Source organism: Thermobia domestica, chromosome 13 (genome assembly GCF_964235325.1).
Source record: "Thermobia domestica chromosome 13, izTheDome1.hap1.1, whole genome shotgun sequence".
Taxonomy (NCBI): Eukaryota; Metazoa; Arthropoda; class Insecta; order Zygentoma; family Lepismatidae; genus Thermobia; species Thermobia domestica.
The window spans coordinates 170,975,137-170,997,866 of record NC_137466.1 but is presented as its reverse complement, the minus strand read 5'-3'; the positions used below and the strand labels follow the sequence as shown (position 1 = coordinate 170,997,866).

The following is a 22,730-nucleotide window of genomic DNA, read 5'->3' as shown; positions in this document are numbered from 1 at the left end:
TTAAAATTTCTTTTAAAAAAGCAGCAAACAGCATGTATATATTACATGTGGGTATATTTTATAAGTCGAGACGAGTATTGGCTTGCAATACGACGATATAAAATTGATAAAACAAGGGAACGATGGCTCAGTGGTAAATGTTCACCTTTGTTGTGAAGGGTCCCTGGTTCGATCCCAAGCAATGTGAGTTTGTGATAGAATATAGTGTCTGTGAGTTTGCTCGACATTCTTCCGTTTCCTCCTACATTCTCATCCTATCACTTAATTGCATAGCCATTCACTTGTAATAATCATCCTTCTCTTTTAGTCTACAGGGCAGACGCGTGAGGAAGTACAATAAAACTGAGATTTCATTTTTCATTTATAACTGAAGAAAAAAAACGTGTCTCTTTTTACAATTTTTATATCTTTAAAAGCATATAGTTGTCTCCTCATTTCCTCTTCTCTCGTCCCCTCATTTCCTCATTATGTTTCTCTCTGCTTTTCTCTCGCGCTCCTACCACATCCACCAGTCAGTAGGAAATAACGCATCAGATTTAAATCATTATATACAAGTTACTCTTAGGAAAGCATAAAACATGAATTTGAGACAAGGCCTCTCGACACTATACGAAAATGAGACACAATATGAAAAATAAGTTGATGTTAAGGAATTCTGTTCTAATTTTCCGCCACGAGTTTTGTACTACTTCACGTTCAAGTTATCTTCCAAAAAAAGCAAACAGATGAAAAATAAACACGATGAAGCTCATAAAAGACTATGACAAACATACATAAAAAAAAGGATCCTACATCCTGTCGCATCCCTCGAAAAATGTACTTCGTTGGAGTAATGCCAAAGAAAATAGAGTGAAAGGACTACATATATAAAATAAGGTAATGATACACATTTCCTTACCAAACTTCCTTTCCACTCGTGCTTTCCTCTCTTTCATATCAAGCCGCTTTCGTTCATTTTAAGACAGAATCTTTACCCCGTAGCAGTGGGTTTTCAACGTTTGCTTTTCTTTCTTTATTTTCTTTTTCGTACCGGGAAAGGCAGATAAGATGCTTTTGAGTGTTTGCTTTTGTAACATTAATTACTAAACTTCACAGTATGATTCAAAATTGATGTATGTTTATCCTTCTTTGGAGCAGAGTATTTTTATGCCCCTCCTTCTAGCACCATTGGCATTGAGTCAATGCTACATCATTTGCTGAGTCTAATTCGAAATCATTATTATTATTATTATTATTATTATTATTATTATTATTATTATTATTATTATTATTATTATTATTATTATTATTATTATTATTATTATTATTATTCATAGGTCTAACATTGTTATTGCAACTCATAGTTTCAGAACCGATGTTCATTTTGGTTTATAAGACAAGTGAAAAAGTTGTTCCGTATTTAGACTATATGTACGTAATTCGAAAGAGGCAACAACAATTTTAAATTCCTTTTTGTGGTGAGAAATTGGGTATTCTTGGCTTACTTATAGTTTGGTTTCAGAACTACATTATGAAGAGAAAATTGAACCAAACTTTCGTTCTTCTGAAAAGGGAGATTTCTGTGGAAGGGATCAACTGTCCAGAGATTCCCTTAGTAAGGATGCTTCTTCTAGGGATAATACCCATTAAAGCTAAGTGTATTCAGTATATAGGGTTACCTACAAGTCAGGGGTCATGACGCTATGTGTGCTATTGAAATTTGAGAAGGGGGCCGAAAAGTGGTTTCCTTGGACCATTTAGCGACTAATAAATTGTACTAAAAAGTGTGCGGAGACATCTATAAATACGTGAGGCTGTATATGATATAAAAGTTATTGACGATCAGCATTATTAAGAAACTTTAGAAGTAGCCCTAGATATTGCTTTTGTTGGAATACATCTCGAATGAATTTAAGGGGAAATGCGTTGTAATCCACGGAGAAGAATGGGTACTCTTGTATTATATTAAATATATTCGTATGTTAAAATATGACTAAATCTATGAACCAACCAGTCAAGCAAGTCAAGACGCAGAGAACTTCTTTCACGTCTCCATGATATTCATCACTGATAGAACAGTGTAGAAAGCTGAGTTACTGTCAGATAGCATCTCAATTTTTAAAATCTTTTACCACTTGTTCCCCAATCATTTGTTAATTTAAATATTCCTAGTAAGATGGTATTATCCGACCTGAAATTTGTATCAGTTTCTCAGCTGTTTGAGGTCCCAAAATTTTACTTCCGTCATTTGAATGTTCACAACTTTTCGCCAATTTTTCGCAAACTTTCAACGACTTTTACGTTTTGGCTATTCGAAAGACAATAATAGAAATGTCTCAAATAAATTGCGTCTCACACAGCACTGCATTCGGCAATATTTTCTTCGTAACATAAGAAACATTCTCTTCAATACCGTTGTTAGACTGCAATCTTCCATTTTTTAATTTTTTGTATTTATTTTTATTTTTTATTTTATTTTATTTTATTTTATTTATTTATTTTTTTTTTTTTACTGGATGTCCGAAAAGTCGCGCGATCCGAACTTTGGAGCATCAGAACTTTTGAACCTTAAGTGATAATGAAGCAAAGCTGTTATCGAGGGAAAACCGTCTAACATTAAAAAAAAATCTATTTCTGCCTTAAGGGGGAACGATGGCTCAGTGGCAGAGTGTTTACCTCTGGCATGAGGGGTTCCTCCTTTCAATCCCAGACCATGTCATTTTGCGGTGGACAATATTATGTCCGGTGTTTTCCAGTTTCCTGGTACATTTTAATCCCACCAATTCTTTCATAATCGTTCACTTTTATTAACCATTCGTTTTCTTTAGTCTAAAGAGAATATCCATAGGACGTTAAATTAAAGACTTCATTGTTAAAACTACCTTCAATACTCTCAAATAAGTATTTTCAATATTTGTTATATTTAATGTTAAAGTTACAACGAACCTTTGGCAAATGCACTGTCATGGAATAGTTTGTAAGTTTACAACTAACTGTAACATGAATAATGTTAACGTGAAAATGAAATGAAATCTTTAAGTTTTACGACCCACGGTTATGCCGGTTAGGCTAAAGGAGACGGTGATAATGAGATATGAGTGAAATGGTGGAATGAAGAAAGTGGGAGGAAACGGGAGAACCCCGAGAAAACCCACGAGCACGGTGTTTGTCCACCACAAAGTTCACTTGGCGGGGGCTGGGATCGAACCCGGGACCCCAAGCACCAGAGGTGAACGCTCTACCACTGAGCCACCGCGCCCCCAATGTTAACGTGGAAACAATGATAATTTATAATAAAATCAGAATAAATCCATGTTATCCATGTTTCTCATTTAATGCTGAATTATATTTTAACAACGTTATAATGACAGCAAGTTTCCTGGTGATTATGTATAATTTTACAGAACAATTAATATTTTTAATTTTACTCCGCATTCGTATTTCCATCTTTTTAGTAGTGCTTGTATTCTATCTAATTCTGGATAATAATATGTTCCATTCGAAATATTTGATGAAACTTTGTTTGACTTTGTACGAAGAGAGACGCACACTTCTCATTCAAAACGGCTAGTTTTTCTGCTTTTCTTTTCTTATTACCATATCTCTATTTATCTTACCTACATCCTATAATCTGTCGCTTGTTCTACTTTCCTCATCAAACTTCTAGAATTGATAATATCAGAGTTTATCTATCCTATACAAATCTTTCATCGACATTTTCGTAGACACTAGAAAACGCCTATTTCGATTTTTTTGTTGTTCTTATTGCATATTTCAACCTATACAAAATTATACAATATCCAATATTTTAAACATCTTAGTCTAACTTCTCCCAGGAAATTACCTATACGTAATAAATATGTATATTCAGTCATCATTTCTTAAAAATTCAATTTGAGCTCCTTTGTGGCTAAGTGGTTAACGTACGCACCTTTGGTGTGAGAGACCCAGATTCGAGTCTCGGCGGGAGCTCATGTGGTTTGGATTACACGTTAATCAGTAGGTTCACGTCTCATATAGCCTCGCTGCTAACAGATACGTTAAACTCAAAATAAACTTATTAAAAATTTAATTTTCACATTTACATCTTAAATTTCCTGACCCATTAATATTCTAGCAAGTTTATTGCTTCTTATTGTGGGAAATGAACTTAATAGAGCTGTCATTTCCAACCGGTATGTAGCAATACTCTAACGTATCTTGCAGTCCCATTGGGTGTTACAATATCCAATAACGAAATTTTAGAACTTAAAAAGCATAGAGTAACTAGCTGAACCTGCGCTCTCTACATAGCGCATCATTCATATGAGCATGAATCTGCTTGTCATTCCTCACAACATCTGTACATGTCTCTTTACAGACACAGGTGAAAGACGTCTTGGTAAATTTTTTCCAGAAAGGGGAGATTTTTTTCGATTATTTTTTTCAATATCTCGCACCGTTTGCAAGATTTGAATCTACTTCCAGTTGTAGTTTCTAATTCATGTGTGATCAGTGTTTTCTTTTTTCTTGCATTAGTATGTAATAAGCAAATACATCACACACACGCGATTAATTTTAATGTCAGTGATATATGGTGTTCATTGGGCAAAACACTCCAAACAATAGATTCATCTTAGATTGGAGAAATTGTTATCCTTCGTTTTTCATTATCATTTGGCAGTGAAACAAACGCCTGAGAGATATACTACCCCTATATACAACAGTGTGGTGTTGGAATGTAAAACTCGTAGGATATCATGCTTTACTTTTTTGAAATTTCAACACTTCCAGTGTACCCCTAAGAAGTGTAATAAAGAAATAACGGCCATTTTTTTTTAAATATTCAACTAGAACTGGACAATCTACCCAAAATTTGGAATCAACCAGTGAAAACGGCATGTTTCTAACACTTGTAGTTTTCGAGATCTCATTGTCGAAAGGATTGGAGACAAACATATAAACTCTTCTTTGGAGAGCAAACATATAAACCTAGCATAACCTAATATTTAGATGAAAATTGATTTCGAGATAGACTGTACCAGTCATCGCCTCCAGTGGCAGCAACAATGCTCACAAGGAACAGACATGAACGTGTCATCCGGACATCCGAATCAAACCTAGTCCATTCGATAAATATAAAAAAGATATGTTCATGCACAAAAAATTAGGTGCCATGGACAACGGAATAACTCCCTGGGCAATGTGTATTGTTATACAAGCTTTTCCCTCGTATCTATTCCGTCTATCAATACAAAACTTTGTATACATATTTCCTAACCCATATAGTATTTTTTTATTAAGAGATACACTTAGATTATGTGCTTTTACACGGAGCCATTCCAGAGGGGTCCAAAGTTGATGGAAGAGTTTTCTGGAGGTAACTCTCCCGACATTCTCCTAATTTTCCCTGTTCAAGTACATTATGGGCCCCAATACGTAGCACCTCTGGAAAGCTTGTTTCATGCTGAAGAGAATGAACTATAAACAAAGACTTTCCAATAAACGGTGTTGATGCAATAGCTATTTCACTGCGAGTTTACTATTTCTTTATACTAACAGGGTTAATGGGCCCCAGGGACTTACTCCGTTGTCCATGGTACCTAATGTTTTGTGCATGAACATATCTTTGTTATGTTTATCGAATGGACTAGGTTTGATTCGGATGTCCGGATCACATGTTCATGTCCTCTCCTTGTCAGCGGCTCCCAAAGAAAATTTTCTAGGGAGGGTATCTCCATGGTTGCTATATTGCGTCTGGTATTTCTGGTTGTTTAATATACATGGTTTGGCATATTATGTATACATTTTCATGAGCCAGGGGAGCCAGGCCCCCCTGCCCTACCTCCGTGTGCCAATGACAATCACTACTAACCAGAAATTTATAGACTTACATTATTATAATTTATACTATTATTAATAAATCATACAAATATCTCGTCATGTCGTTAGCTTCAGTAAAGTGTATCGCAAATAAAGAAAAAGTTGAGAACTATTGTATTAGAGTATTATTATTATTATATAAATGTTCGTATTTTTGGAAAACTGTTAAATATCATTTCTATAAAATATAAATTGCTAACATATTCTACCTTTAAGTCAAAAATAACTACTTATATTGTTCATTTATAATATTTTTAAGTTCTATATATACAAGGTGTCTCAAAAGTCCCCTGACATTGGGTAACTTTATTATCAGAGCTACAGCAAAATGTAAGAGAGGAAACCGTCTCCAAATATGATGTGTTCAATCTAAAGTGAAGGATTTTTTTTTTTTAATCGGACGGACCGTTTGGACTGTACACTATGCTCCCAATGTTAAATGAAAATGCAACGTTGCCATTTACCTCGACCCACTACATAAAGTGAATGAGGGCATGTTTGAAATGGGGGCTGGCCATCGATATCCTAACGTAGAAAACAGTAACTTCATTCATATGTTGTAGGTCCAGGTAAATGGTAACGTTGCATTTTCATTTAACATTGGGAGCATAAAGAGTGTACAGCCCAAACGACTCGTCCAATTTAAAAAAGAAAAAAAATCCTTCACTTTAGATTGAAAACATTATATTTGGAGACCGTTTCCCTCTTACATTGGGTAACTCTGATAATAAGAGTTATACTATGTCAGGGGACTTTTGAGACACCCTATATAGATAGTTTTCCATGTGGAAGTATCGAGTTTTATTTCTTTCGTTGCAGAAAAAAAAAACATCTACTGCCTCAGCGAATTAAAATTTTTCTTTTCTTTTTAGTTAACACTTTGCCAAATGTTTATGAGGCTGTCAGAATCACTTTGAAGTGTAGTCAGTACTAAAAAAGAAAACAGTTTTGCGCGTGTCTCTCGGGAGGAGGCTTGAAACATTCTTTTGCCCTCTTTGGGACACGATCGTTTCTCCATGGTGCCTGCGATTTTTTTTTTTTTTTTTTAACATCCAAATATTTTTCTGTAATGGACCAAAAGAAGTCATAGGGGTACTCTTGTCCTAACAGCCTCACTTTTGTTTTCGCCTTAACACTGAACACTTGTGCACACATGAAGCTTTATGACTGGCTATCATCATGTCGTAAAAACTCTTCAGTGGTGTTCTTAATTTTTCCCCAGAGGGGGATGAGGTATCTGAGGGCGTGAATAAATACAGATTATCCTTTCAGGACAGTTGAGCTATTTGCGTTCGGTCTCATTTTCTGCATCTTCAAATACTTAACCATATACAACAAGCTCTGAGTTCCTTCACCATATACATCACTCATCAGAACTTTTTTTATTTTTATTTTTATTTTTATCTTTTTCTTTTTTTTTTTTTAATCATGCCAAGTCGTTCCTTATTAAGGTTAAATACTTCTGTACAGTTTTCTCATTTCTCTTCTTCTAGTCACTCGAAACTTAATGAATACACTTTATATATGAATACACTCCAAACTCTTACTGTTCAGTTAAGTTATTGCTTCTTAGTCGTGTAATGATTATGTGACGAAAACAAGTCGGTGATGTTAATGTTCTTTGGCTACTGGAAAGGTTCCAATCTAGAGCAAGAGCGTTTAATTAGTCCATTTGTGTATAAACTAATAATTCATTCAAATAATTCTAATTATATCAGTCGTGCAAAGGACGAAATGGCAGACCGAACCAAAAATTTGACAAATATTACAATATACCGTAACTTCTCTTAATAATAATAATAATAATAATAATAATAATAATAATAATAATAATAATAATAATAATAATAATAATAATAATAATAAGCCTCAAGCAATGAGAATTTGTGGTGGACAACATCGTGTGCGTCGATTGTCTCGGTTTTCTTCTATTCCATCCCGGATTCTCATTCCACCAAATCGTAGAACGTTAAATTAAAAAAAAAAATAATTAATTTACTTATTTTAAAGAAACGAACATTTATATTTATATAAGAAGCTGTTCCACGTTAGTATCAAATTTATGCTGAGTGTGGAGGGTTGAGTATTCAGAACAAAGAATGTGATTCTTTGTCTATAATTAAAACAATTGTCATAGATGAATAGTTAATGATGAAAGTTTTCAATCGTAAACAAGAGGTCCAGGTTCGAATTCCAACGGCTGGCCACCCTGGGATTTTTTTTTTTTTAATTGATTTTTCCTTAAAGGGTGTTCGAGACGAAAAGCCCTAACACAACATGTATTCGATACATGAAGAAGATTCATACAACAATGGGTGCACACATTATTGAAGTCTTGTTTGTCCAATCACAATATTTCTACCTGAGTCCCACAAGTGGCACGGATGATCAATCGATACTCAGTTTCTTTCCAGGTACCCTTTAGCATCTGTGGCATAACTGTCTCAATTGTAGCTCTAATACTCTCTCGAAGCTGTTCCAGGACTGTCACTTTGGTAGAGTACAACTTGTTTTTAACATACTCTCCACAAGGGTCAGACGACCGGCGTGGCCATGAGGTTTGGATCATCTTTCCCAACACATCATTCAGTATTTGTTGCTATTTTTTCAGTTTTTACATATATTTCATTTTTTTTCAGTTTTCTGCACTAGGAATAAAAAATAAATAAAATTTTTAAAAGTGAGCTTGATAAATATAAATTTCCCCAGCTAATCTACCATCTAACACTTAACAAAACTGTCTGGGTTGTTTATTATGTTCAGTGTAAGAGTTTCAAATTAAGGCATTTCGTCTCGGACACCCGGTACATGGGGAACAAAAGTGTAAAAATGGAATGTTTCGACATGGGAACATGTTAGAATATCCATAATTACTAAAGTACGTATGTAAGATTCAAGATACCGTTAACCATTAGGTCACCCATTAATTAGGCCTACATGTCAAATATGTGTTAATTGGCCCTTAGATGAATTATTGTAATTAATTTGAAAGCTTCTCACAATAGTATCATTTTATTCACACCTCCTCCCCTCAGTAAGTTTTTAGTGAGAGTGAATTTATTTTCTTCCAAAAATATTAAGAGCGGTAGAAATTTCCCGCATCTTCTCTAAGACTCCGCATCTTGGTCCAAGGACAGGAAATAAATGCTGGATTGTTTTTTAAGTTATTGTTAGAATATAATATACTGTATACAATGTTGCCTGATCCGCGAAGTAAGATCGGCAGATTCCCTTTCTGTCTTATTGTGTGAGGAGCAACGAACTACTTACAAGACAAAATTAAGTATGTAAGAAGTGGGAACACTAAAGTAATCTCACAAATAACAATCCAGATAACCAGCTTCGGACATATTTAATTCATGATTAATAGGGATGCGCACGAGACGAGTCGAGACAGGATTTTCCTGACAAAATTCGAGTCGAGACACGGCTCTTCCAATAGAAAAATATACATTTTTCGAGTCAAGACATCACTTTTACCTCACATTTTCGAGACGAGACAGCGACAAATCTTGTCTCGTGCGCATCCCTAATGATTAAGTATATGGTCTAAGGATGTCCGAGTACTCGTTATTGTAAGCTCTGTGGCAAAGTAATTGTAAAACAAAAATATACAAATATATAAATAATATCCGGCACTTTCTTTTGATTTTGCAATCATATCATTGTAATAATAATCATCATTTAAGCACTTTAATGTATTTATTTCAATAGAAAACACGGTAAAAAGAATGTGTACATTAGAAGAAGAAGAAGATGATGATATGAACTTCCTTTAGTTTAATATTAGAACTTGTTGTGTATTATAATTAATATAAACAATCTATGTAGACTATGTAGAATGGGAGAAGGAGGAAAGATTAAAACAGTGACCGAAATAATTCCTCTATAGCGGAAGTTGGCGAAGGGTGACGCAAAATGTTATCATAGCCTCTTCCGCACAGTTGCGAACTCCCCAGCTGTTAAGGCTCAGCAAAAGTACGCTATTTCAATTATGTGTAGAAATATGAAGCCTTTAACTGTTTCTATGGTTTTAAAAAACTCAAAAGTTCGTCGCCATAGAAACAAAACCTCACCATCGGACCCTACCCAAAGATATCTTTCCCAAAGGATTTCTGATTACAACGGTATATGTACTGCATAGTGACGCTTCCCGTTCTATCTTATGGTACGTTTCCATTTTACATAAATCTTGTAGCTGTCATGAAAAAAAAAACTTGCTACCCGATCTTTCTATCTACTGTTTAGATTGTACAACTTCTTGTAAGCAAGAAAGGTATCACCACCCATGCAGCACTGCACTCTAGTGGACAAACAGTGAACCTCATCATTAAAAACGTGTATTTTGGCGCACTCCCCAACCCTGTCCAAAAGAATCCGTTGTTTCGGAAGCGGCGAAACTGGTTTTTCCTTTGTGTTAGCGGGAGGGCAGGTAGCAAGCAAGACGTCCCAGAAAGTTGCACACTGTTCGACTCCTTGCAAGATTGAAAATATGTTTTATGACTCTTTCAAAACTATGTGTACTGTACATGGTGAAATATTTTAGGGTTTCATTTTTTTTTTTTTTTCAATGACAGCTACAAGTTCTTCTTCTAACGTGGGAACCCATCTTTACTGTTGGAATATCGTCTCGATCTTATTACCTGTACGATATTACTGTAACTATTTTGAAGGCTTGCATGTTGTACATGGCTCATATGTACAACTCTTAATTATAATCTTGTTCACTACTATGTTTAACAATTAGAAAAAAAGTTATATTTCATAATTAACAGATAAAGTAAATAAATTTTGACTTGAACGTTCAAGAGTTATACCTGTGAGACAAGATGAGAGTAAGTGCATGTAGATTAAAGAATACTGATAAGTGAGAAAGTGGAAAGAAACGGGAGAATCTCGAAAAAAATCCACTCACACGATATTGTTTACCATAAGCACTCATGGAGTAGGATCGAACCAGGAACACTTTATACTAGAGTGTTTTGTTTACTACTATTCAATAAAATGTACTTTATTCATTTCACGTAGTACAGTATCAAGTAAGTGGCGTTATTTGTGGAGGGCATTGGGGACAACTGCCTTCCTGAGTTTGAAAAATTATATATTTTAATCAATTGTATACTAATATATTACTTAAAAACGTAATTCTTTATATCGGTGAACCTTGTCTCTCCCAAGTTAAATCTGGTATGACTGTTGTATCAACTATGAACGAGTGTATGCTTGATACAGTAGAGCTTACTTTATATCTATATCTATTTATCTATATATCTTCATCTCAATTTACACTCGGTATTATAGCGGCTAATTCAGCTATTGGTATACTCCTGATATACGTATGTAACCCAACTTAAGTTGTTTGCGCCATCATTTTGACTAATTATAAAACGTACAATAACCTTTTTATTTATATGAATATACCTTGCAATGAATTGTTTGTTTTGCTTCAGGTTTAATGTCATATTTTCAGTATTAAGGAAGGTTGTTTGCTGGAATCCAAACCAAATATTTTCTCTCGAATCTAATTCTAGTCTCCCGTCTTTATATCAATTTGCTGATTCCTTTTAGCTACCATATTTTTTTTCCTTCAATATATTATTTACATATAACAAAATTCCATTTTTCAACTTTATTTTCTCGCTTCTTACAGTTTTTCATTAGCATTAGAGATGACACACAGAAAATAGCAAGCACTCTTGTTAAGGAATTTGAAAAAGGGATCATGTCTGATTGAAAACATTTACATGTCATTAGTAATACCAAAAATGGTGAGAATGGAATGATGCTTTTTCAGAAAACTATTTATTTTTTTCTTTTCTGATTACAATCAGTTTGTCAAAATCATTTGATTATTTTGAAATAAGAGAAGGAATTAACTAGTCTGTTGATCACCTGAAAAAAAGCCCTATCTATCTAAAAATAGCCTTTGGAGGACTAAGAAAAAACTCGAAGGCTTAACCGTTATTCCATTTCGATTTTTTGTTAATATTCATCTTGTATTCGGAAGGTACCAATGGCCGTGGAGGACCTGGAGGGGGCCGTGGTGGCTCAATGGTAGAGCGTTCACCTCTGGTGGTTCGATCCCAGTTCGCGCCAAGTGAACTTTGTGGTGGACAAACACCATGTACGTGGGTTTTCTCGGGATTCTCCCGTTTCCTCCCACTTACTTCATTCCACCATTTCATTCATTATTTCATCATCACCGTCTCCTTTAGCCTAGCCTGCATAACTGTGGGACGTAAAGTAAAACTCGAAAATTTTAAAAAGATTTCGGAAGGTACCAAGTTCGAAGAAAGACTTCAAATCCGACGTGGTGCTGGCAGCCACATCTTACAGGATAGTGTGAATGCAGTTTTTAATTAAGATGCTATAATACAGTACAATAATTATTTAAATAGCTGGAAAATAAGATCTGGATTTAATTCAAAGTAGTGAGTGGTAAAATGTATTTATTTATTTAATAAGTACAAACTTTACATTCAACATAATAGTAACACGAGACTGTTTGTTTATATGTAATAACAGCTTTTAAAAAAATATTACTATAGAAATAGCACAAAAATAATTTCTCTTATTTCCTCCATGGTAATAGTCAAACAGTGTCAATGACTGAAAGTAAAAATATTGATTTATATGCATATATCTACAATATAACTTCAATCTACGTTAAACTAGATACGTAGAAAGTCTTTGATTTAGTAAGTAACAAAACATATTTAGTTTTTTAAATAGCTTGTATGTTTGATTGTATCGTTTTGTTACAGTATATCGTACCATACTGCAGCTGTACATATACGATCTTGATAAATCATTCTCATACAACATTTGTACCGCTACTGGGATGCTTTACCTTCATATTAAATTAAAATATACTGTGAAATCGTGCCAAGACAGAGATATTTGTGCGTAAAAATCTTTATTTAATGTACTTCGTGTACTATGTGCAGGATGAATAACCTAAAAATATTACAAAATATGATCATATCGCTTTGTTGAAGTAACGTATAGCGCCTTTTCTAAAAGCACTGTATCACGTCTAGCAGAGAATGTAATAAAAGTTTATTTAGTATTTTAAAAATGTTAAAATTATATCCCATACTTCAATGTGCAATATATACTAAAGTAATCAGTGTATGTATCTGTCTGTATGTCTGTCATAAGCTTTTCACGTAGAAAAGAATGACCTGGTACTACCACAGCTTGTACACAGATAGATCTTCACAGACCCTTAGCCAGCTCAAGAATGTGGGGGGCCCAGTAGAAGTTAGGGGGGTCGATCCAACCATTTATAGTTCATCACTATATTATAGTTTATTTGCAGGCCTATCGTGAAATTTTTTAGAGGGACCAGTAAAAATTTGGGGGAGTACGGCCCTTCCATCCCCTCCCCCCAGTTGATAGGGGCCTGGATCTTCATCAGATATATAGCACGGCCAACAAAAGATGGTCTCTGACGTTTCTTACCACATACGGTGGGACATTGCAGCCCCTACTTTGATACCAGTGTTACCAACCACGATCACTCTGTCTTATACTATTAATTAAATTGCCACTACAGTTGCACCGAAAAAAACCTTGACACGCGAGTAGTGGCAATGTCACTGCGAGCTGTCAGAGACGTTCTCTTACTGGACGCACTATAAACTTGTACGTGGGTTTTCCTTTTCGATTTTCGGCTCAGGGAGGCGGGAGGGTCAGATTTGGGACAGTGAAAATGTATGCACGTTTCTAGCTGTTAATGCCGTGTGTGTATGCAATTTCCATTTCCTCTGTTGTGCGGGCCTATAGAACATCAGAGGATAAATACCAGGGAATAGAGTAAGAACCCTTTTCTCTCTTTCCTTTGTTCGATGTTCTGATCTGAGACCCGACAAGATGGGGGCTTATAGCTTATATTAATAAAATAAAAATTCTGAAACTGTCTAACGAATTCAAGACTATACTTGTTTGATAAATAGTAATTATAACTTCATACACCATAACCAGAGATTCCTATCCCTTGTTTCGTTATGCGCTCCTGAATTCCTTCTGACACATTTCACGAAGAAAGTTAAAAAAAAAAAAAAAAAAAAAACACTTACTCGTAAACTTATTTACTGATTCTGACCTCGAATTCTCAATTTATTATTATTTAACAGAGGTTTGTACTGCTTTTCTATAATAGCCCCGTCTTTACTTTGCAGGCTCCTCTGATATAACATGACTTAGTTGAAAGCTTAATGCGAACTTAAATATTGCTCCTATTCTATACAATGATATTTCTAATTATATATCATACAGTAGTATGGGGGACCTGAGCTTGATTCCCGGTAGGAATGCATATAGTTCAGATTCTATATTTTTTTTTGGTCTATATCTTATGTAGTTTTGGTATTGAAAAGGGACGTTAATTTCCTATTAAAGAAATAATAATATACAGTAATTATGAATAACACTAGCCTGCAACCAGGGACGTACGCAGGGGTTGGGTCCGAATCCCCCCCCCCCGAAATTTCGACTTTTCTGTAAATTTAGCCTAATTTTAGGGGCAATTTTAGGAATTTTATTATAAAATACCCTCATATTGAGTTTGCCTCCCCCCAAAATAAATTCCTGCGTACGGTACTGCCTGCAACTCAAGAACTCATGATATGTCTTTGATTTTATTGGTATTATTTAATCTGATAATATTAAATGTCAACAGTACTTGTAAATTAGATATACTTTTCGTTTACTGGCAAGTTTAATTTTAAATTGGAATTTATAACTAATTCTTGGTTTCTTTTTCATTATTGCTAGGCATCTTCCCAGCAAGAATACGAGCGTTGGATCAAGGTGCTGGTAGTAGAACTCTTGAAGCAAACCCCTCTGGATGGAGTGAAGTATCTGGACATTATGAAGATTACAGAGACAATGAAGAGGCCAGCATCATGGGAGGAGGAAGGCGAACCCAAGGATCAGACGAGGTTGACGCATCTTTTGGGATACCCTGTTTCCAGAAGCCCTGCTGCGTCGGTGACGAACTCCAGTGACAGTTGCATCGATGAAGAGGAGGAGGAGTTAAAAACTTCACCATCATCAGAAGATGAAGAGGAACTGCGATCACGGTGTCAAAGTGGAATGTTCGTTCCTGTGAAAGAAAAAAGACGATTGTTCGAAGTAATTATTTCAAAGCTGAGTCGAGAAGCTCAGCAAGTTACGCGGAGAACCCCTGTTCAAAGGAACATTGGACGCTCTTGTGTCAGTACCGAAAATTTGAACACATTAATGAGTAAGCAGCCTCATTACAGGTTTGTAGAAAGAAATAACCTGGCAAAGAATCGAACTAAGTCTCTTCATGATCTTAGTGAATCAGTGGTTGGGAGGACTCCGCGTAGTGTTTCTATTAAAGACATGTGCAAAATATTTGAAGAGAAGTGTTCGCAGAATAATAGCTCAGTGACAAGGACACGCAGTGCGGAAGATCGAACGAGGTATATGAATGGTATAAATGGTCTGAATGGTCACGCTCCGAAAGAAGTTGTGCCTTGTTGGAGGGGGCCTTACAGGTAACTAATTAATATTTTAATTCACTTACATTAAGATGCTTTTGGATATGTTACGTTTGCAATTCCTAGCAGCAGAGGAAACTCCAAGAACTAAAGGGAAATTAGGCTTTAGACTCCTGTCGATAATCGCCAACGTACTTGAATGTAATCAATTTATTCAGGCATCTTTTACTTTAAATTTAGTTCACATTAACAAATAATCTTGGTTGTTCTGTCCGAAAGTAGGGTTCACCCCACTTACCCTCACATACCTAGGTAGAGCAGCTAAGTCAATAGAGCAGGAATATATTATCCAGTTTCTTTCTTTTTACCCCTAAAAAACCGTATGTAGAACTGGAAATTCAGGATCTAGAATATGGAGGGATAGCTTGAGAATTTGAATTAGGGATGTCCCACATGTGCAAGAACTATATAATTATAATTCTTTCGTTACGTGGGTGATCATTTGCACACGTCAATTGATATTTCTTTAACAGACAGCACTCTTTACTTCCTGTAATACCAAGAATTTGGATAGAGGGTTCCGTATCGTATAGGGTAAAATTTAAATTGGTAAATCACTAGCAGTAGTATCACAAACTCAGAAAGATATCCACTTCTTAAGATTTTCACGAGATAAATTAGTCGAGGTGTTCGAAATAAATAAAACGTATACATACTTACAAGGCCAGCTTTACCATATGTGCAACACGTACACTTGCACTAAGCGGCAAGTTTCGAGGGATCGGCAAAATCTGTCATAACTATATTACTTAAAAAATATATATCTTGTGTGAAACAGACGTCATGATGATGGTAGTTAAATTTATTAAGCTGACCTTCTATTTGAATACTACATCCATAAATCATGTTTAGGCCTTAATAGTTGAAGGTCACAAGGACATTGCTAAAGCAAATGATCAAACAAATCCCAGAATGAATTACTTGATTGTTGTCAAATACATGAACTCAATTCTCGAACAGTAGCGAACACGTGTTCCATTTAGTCAGTTATCACAATTTTGATTTGAAAACTAGTCTTGACTTTGTCACAAACAATTTCCTTATCAATGAAGTTAGAAACAAGTTTTATTTATTTATTTATTTATTTAACAGATATGGAAAGAACATCAAGAAATGAAGGTAAAAGAGCTAGTTGCACTGGAATTAGAAACTGATATATTGAAATTGAAGCTCGATATTGAATTCTAGGAGGGCTGATCAACAAAGACTGAGACCGCAGTTTCCTTTGTTGCCGAATGCCGGCACGTTTGATAGTTGAAAGAGTTGTTTCATGCTTACTCTCACTAGGTGGCAGCATTGTTGTATTAGTAGATTGGGAGTAATCCGCTGTGTTTTAGGCACAGCTTCCATTTTGCCTCACAACGTGTTGTGTATATCCATACAATGGAGAAGAACAGTATGGAACAATAAAGTTTTGTTTTCGCTTGAACCATACAGCTTCTGAAATACGAAAAGCTCAAGCAAGCTTACCTCGAGCAACAGTGTTTCAGTGGTTCAAAGAATTCAAAGATAGAAGAGTTTCTTTCTTCTTTCCTGGTGTTTCGGCCTCTGCTGTGACAGAAACATCAATACTACTGCTGTAATTGTCCGTGAGGATCGAAGGATTACGCAATCTAATGAAGTGTTCGGAATATGGTAGTGTATTTTCAATAATGCACGAGCATCTCTATTATATCCCGTGTTTGTGCCCGTTGAGTACCACGACTGTTGTGCTACCCAATATTGTTGATCTAGGTAATGCACTTTCATTGTAAGCTTGCTATGTTTCAGAAGCTGTATGGTTCAAGCGAAAACAAAACTTTATTGTTCCATACTATTCTTCTCATGGAACTTCCATTGTATGCATATACCCAGCACGTTGTGAGGCGAAATGGAAGCAGTGTCTAACACACAGCGAATTACTCCCAACCTACCGATATGATAATGCTGCCACCTAGTGAGAGTATACACGAAACACAACTCTTTCAACTATCAAACGTGCGGGTACTCGGCAACAAAGGAAACTGCAGTACAATAATCAATCTGTCTTTGTTGATCAGGTCTCGTATAAAAAGAATTACCATATTTCCTTTGCAGATGTTTGCTTTATCTTTCACTAACATAATAGATCATTATTTAAAGTAAAAAAAAAAAAAAAAAAAACAGACACATCGAGATTGTATTTGTAGTTGTTTAAGTCCTTCTGAGTGCGATTGCTCTTTCCCTCCCTTTCGTTGTTTATCATAGGGTAGTATACTTAAAATCATGGCTTTTAACATTTGTTCTTTATAAAGGAAGGGAGGCCATTGCACGGGGCGGCAAATTGCCTAGGGCCGGCCTTGCATAGTTATTATTTTAAAATAGATTAGGTTTTTCTCCTATTTCAACAACTGTATTTAGAATCTTGTTGCTTAAAACTACTTCACTTGTCATTTTAAAAAAGATAAACCGGTTTTTCGTTGTTAACAGGCGCTGTAATAGTTTCTCTCACACTATGATCCACAGAAATCAAGTGGTTCTCGAAGTCTACCCTGTCCTTGAGCCGTATCACACACTATCAGAGTTTGGAAATTACATCAGCAAGTGTCCGCCACTTTGTCTCCCAAGACTAACATTTTATGAAATTTATTACCCTATTTACTATACAAGTTATTCGTGATAGCCTTTAATTGTAATTGTTAACGAAAACTAATATATTTTTTTCTAATAATACCAAAATTACAAAAAATAAATAAATAAATAAATAAATAAATAAAAATAAATAAGAATCTGGAAATCTTCGAGCTTATCATCCCACGATTGTGATTTTAAGCCTTAAGGGAGACGCATGATTAAGGCAAGTGGATGATGATAGAAGAATTGTTGGAATGAGAATGTAGGAGGAAATGGGGGTACACCGAGAAAATCCACGGACACGATGTTGTCCACCACAAACTTATTTGGCTGAGGTCGAACCAGGGACCCCACGCACCAGAGGTAAATGCTCTACCACTGAGCCACCAATACCAAAATAACATTTACAGAATTTTAACTAATACTGTTTTAAATACATAAGTATATTGATATTGACTTACGCTCAAAAGATTTTATAATGATAATTCTGGTTTCAAAGTGGGCAAGAGTATTGTGGTTGGCAGAACCAAGGATGTTATAAAATAGAGGATCTGCCTATACAACAAAATCGTGAAGCCATGCGTCACAGTTTCGCCACACCTACTCTGCTCGCTCCGCGCCACTAAGATCACAATATTTTGAGCCAACAAACATGGCGGAAACGAGAGTAGCCAATCAGACGTGCCGGCTCAGACGATGCTCAGTTGTTTTTTGGCTTCACTGAGTTCATAGGATGAAGATACGTATGGGCAGATCCTTTATTTTATAACATCCTTGGGCAGAACATTCTTTCTATTAAAAGTAGTTCTCACTTGAACACAAAGTTTGGGCCGCGGTGGCTCAGTGCTAGAGCGTTCACAGGGTCCTTGGTTCTATACCAGCTCGCGTCAAGTGAGCTTTTCTGGTGGACAAAAACCGTGTGCGTGAGTTTTCTCGGGGTTCTTCTGTTTCCTCCCACTTTCTTCATTCTACCATTTCATTCATTTCTCATCATCACCGTCTTCTTTAGTCTAGCCGGCATAACCGTGGGACGTAAAACAGAATTCATTTTATTTTCATTGAACAAAATGTTTGAGAAACGCTGTAATTTGTTGTTCGTGTTTATAGATCGTCAACCCTCTTGAACAACATACAATTTCAATAGTTACTTAGCACTTACTTTTTTTAAAAAAAGTAACATTTGTTTAAAAACAAAACGAAACTTAACAATATTGAGTTCATTTACACAGTACCGTTGTACGTGATCAAGTAAAAAATATTGCTTTATCCGTTGACCATGTGTTGTAGGCTTACATTCGTATGAATCAGCATTTTAGTGCATGTAAAATAGAACGAATGTAAATTCATGAGATTTGCATTACCTTAATGGCATTTTGATTATATTCTTAAGTTGCACTCATTTATGCAAGCAAGATGCTATTTCCTTGCGTGTTAATAGATATAATTTGCATCATCACAATGTACAGTAAATACGAAACATCTGCAGTAGTCTTTCTTTTACTGTAGGTAGCCCCCACAGGTTGACTTAATAATGAAACGAAAAGATTTTCTAGAAATTATTAATAGTATTTTATTTACGTATGTATATACCGTAATTTTTTTGTTTCTAAAGAAATGCTGTTGATTATAGCCTGTTGTTCCTACTTGTTAAAGAGTTCGACTATTTAGCGAAAAACTAAATGGAATAGCCTAATATTACGTATAGATGGTCCACTAGATTGTCATTTGCTTGACAATTTACTTTTGATGTTTTGTATACGGCGACGAACACAGCTTTTCGAATGTAGAAGTTTTGTGACAAACATTTGCAGGAAAATGTCCAATCATATCACTTTGACGGTGCGACTTAGGGGAGGGGAAGAGACATTTAAAAATGATCAAAAATGGTCAATATTAGTGTCAGTTTCATAGTTTTCGGGGTCGCTAAAACAGTGACACTTCCGATCTCGTTTACGTCGAAAATTCAGCCCCGCAACTTGGGGGAGGGGAGGGGAGGGGAGATACATAAAAATGATAAAAAAAGATTACCAATATTAGTGTCGAATCCATAGTTTTCGGGGTCGCTAAGATAAACAGTAGCTTCCGATCCCGTTTAGGCCCTAAATCCAAATTTATTACTGTAACTTGGAGGAGGGGGTGGAAGAAGACATATAAAATGATCTAAAATGACCATTGTCAGTGTCGAATACATAGTTATCGGAGTCGCTGAGATGAACAATGACATTTTTGATGCCGTGCCCCGCAAAATGTGTTAAGGGAGGGGGATATATATAAAAATCATCGAAAATGACCGATATTAGCGCCGAATCCATAGTTTCCGGAGTCACTGTGATGAACAGTGACGCTTCCGATGCCATTTAAATCTAAATTCAGCTAGAGGAGGGGAGAGAGAGACAGAGGTAGAAGTGGATCTGAAAAGGTAGGGATGGCCTCGGATGACCTCTCGCCGTCCCCCGTGCCTATCTTTGGCCATTGTATTTTTTTAGGAAGTGGGGGAACGCCATAGAAATCTTTGGAAGTGGGATAACGGCGTCCTCCTGCGTTCCCCCTCACTTTTACCTCATGGAAAGATATATATAAATGATCGAAAATCGAGAGAACTTTAGAAATAGCTAAAAGTGACTGACTAACGGAACATGGAACATATTACTATTTTTTCTTAATTTAACCTAGCTTAATTGATGCTAGTAAATATATAAATGTAAGCTGTTGTCACTGAATATTGTGCAGGTATTTTTAAATTCAAACATGCAAGATGCGTGAGATAGGACACTGTTGATATAAAAAAAAATGGTAACCCATCCCCTTTCAAAATAGTTATATTCTTGTAATTGTTTGCAAGAAGCATTAATATTTTGGCTTTAAAGTAGAGATGTTATGGATGTTCAAATATCTGGATCATATTTTATTTAGTCCCTTCCTTGATTAATCGGGGGGAAGTGTTCTTGGCTCTTCTTTGAAATGAATTGGAATTTTAATAATGTAGTGTTACTGATTTCTTCAAATTTATAAGTAATATATGCGTAAAGATGGTGTGTTTCACGGTTAGGTGAAGACAGACAACCATCTGCTAGTTGATTACTAGTGACAATGTACGACACACTTTTTAGTAAACACGAAAGTTAATTATTTTTAAAATTATTTTCTTGGAAATTCCATATGAGAATTTATTCTCAAGCATATTACCTTGTTAATTTTGAAATCAACTTCTTTTTGGACAATATTTTAGTATGAAATTAAAATTTAATGGCTAATAGTTGTGGATGACGTTCATTGAAATCGGCAGCCACTGCACGGGTATTCCTTCCGTCACACAATTTGATTATCTGGATGCGTTCCTTATGTGTTCCACCCTTGCAAAAACGAGGCAAACACAATTTTCAGTTGCCAATAACCAGGGCCCGGATCTTGTTGACCTAAAATTTTCTAAAGAGTGACGTATAAAATGACACTAAAATTTCTGTAAAATGACCCTAAAATTCACAAAAATTGACCTTAAAACTTACGTTTTTTTAAAACGTTTATTTTGTTAAACATTGATATTTTTTAAAAATATCTATTGGATTTTAATTAACGTTTCTCATTCATATTCAAAAAGTTTTGTTTCAGTTAGTTGCAGTCCATTGATCATTTATGGCCATTGATCAGTCCATTGTACGGCATTGTACGTACAGAAAGCGTCAATTCACTCTCGAATTGAAACTAGGAAGCACTCAACGCAAGTGTAGACTACATGAGAATAATAGATAAAACCTCTGTTTAAAATTTTTGTACGCTTTCTAATCCATTTTTAGTTATTCAAGTGATCACATCCTTTGTGGTTACACATCTACCAATCCCCATCTGTTTGGCCACCTACCAACCCCTATCTTTCATCAACCAGCTACAGCTTAGTTTTCATTAGCTTGTTAAGAATGCAGTTTTTCCACCCCAATAGTCAGGAAGCAAGAAAAGAGATTATTTAATTTCGTCTTTTTCACATCCGTGAACAGTGTTCATGTTAAGATATCCTTATGTAGAAGAAAAAGAATAAAAAGACCATAAGTGATCCAAAAGTTATCTTAAAAATATTTTAAAAATGACCTGAAACTTGAAATCAGCAAAAAGTGACCAAAAGTTGACCCTAAAAAGTATATTTTTAGAACCTAGAGTTGATAGATAACGTTTTTATTTGAACTTGTTTTGTCCTATGCGTAACAGAAAAAAAAGTTGACTTGTCAACAAGTTTCGGGCACTGCCAATAACTTTTCACTCGTAAATCTGTTTTCATATTTGGAATTCTGCGAAAATTATGGTGTAAGGTCATATCACACTACCTATCTATTGGTCACAATAAAAATGTCGAATCCAAGATGGCGACCGTTCGCGTGACATTCCGAAAAGTGTCCCCCGCTGAGTCTAATGTATCGTCCATCTCACATTTAAAGAAAATACGTCCGTATGGATTTTAAAAAGAGTGGCAAGGGACTTTTGATACACCCTGTAGTATTATCAAAGTATCGGCAATTTGATAAGAGTACTAATACTGCCGTTGACTGGTATAGGCTGTCTCAAAACTGATTTTAACTTCTTATTAGAGACTTCATGCTAAAATTAAAATGTCTTGTATAAATTCTAGACTTATAGGCCATCTCGATTACATACATTTATTTTTAAATTCTAAAATTTTGTGACACATCCCATAGATCTGCGCGATACCTTAGTGTCTCACGACACACCGGTTGGGAAACACTACTAGGAGTCGATGTAATATGAATGATGATAATG

General features: G+C 35.4%; 1 protein-coding gene across 2 annotated transcripts in view; it reads left to right on the top strand.

The window, feature by feature from the left end:
* The window catches only part of LOC145668750 (uncharacterized), a 131,375-nt gene that overhangs the window by 74,153 nt on the left and 34,492 nt on the right, over window positions 1-22,730 (top strand). For both annotated transcript variants that reach the window (XM_081736891.1, XM_081736890.1), the window contains exon 3: window positions 14,620-15,368. In XM_081736891.1, the coding sequence (XP_081593017.1) occupies window positions 14,620-15,368 (749 nt within the window). The remainder of the gene's footprint in view (window positions 1-14,619; window positions 15,369-22,730) is intronic.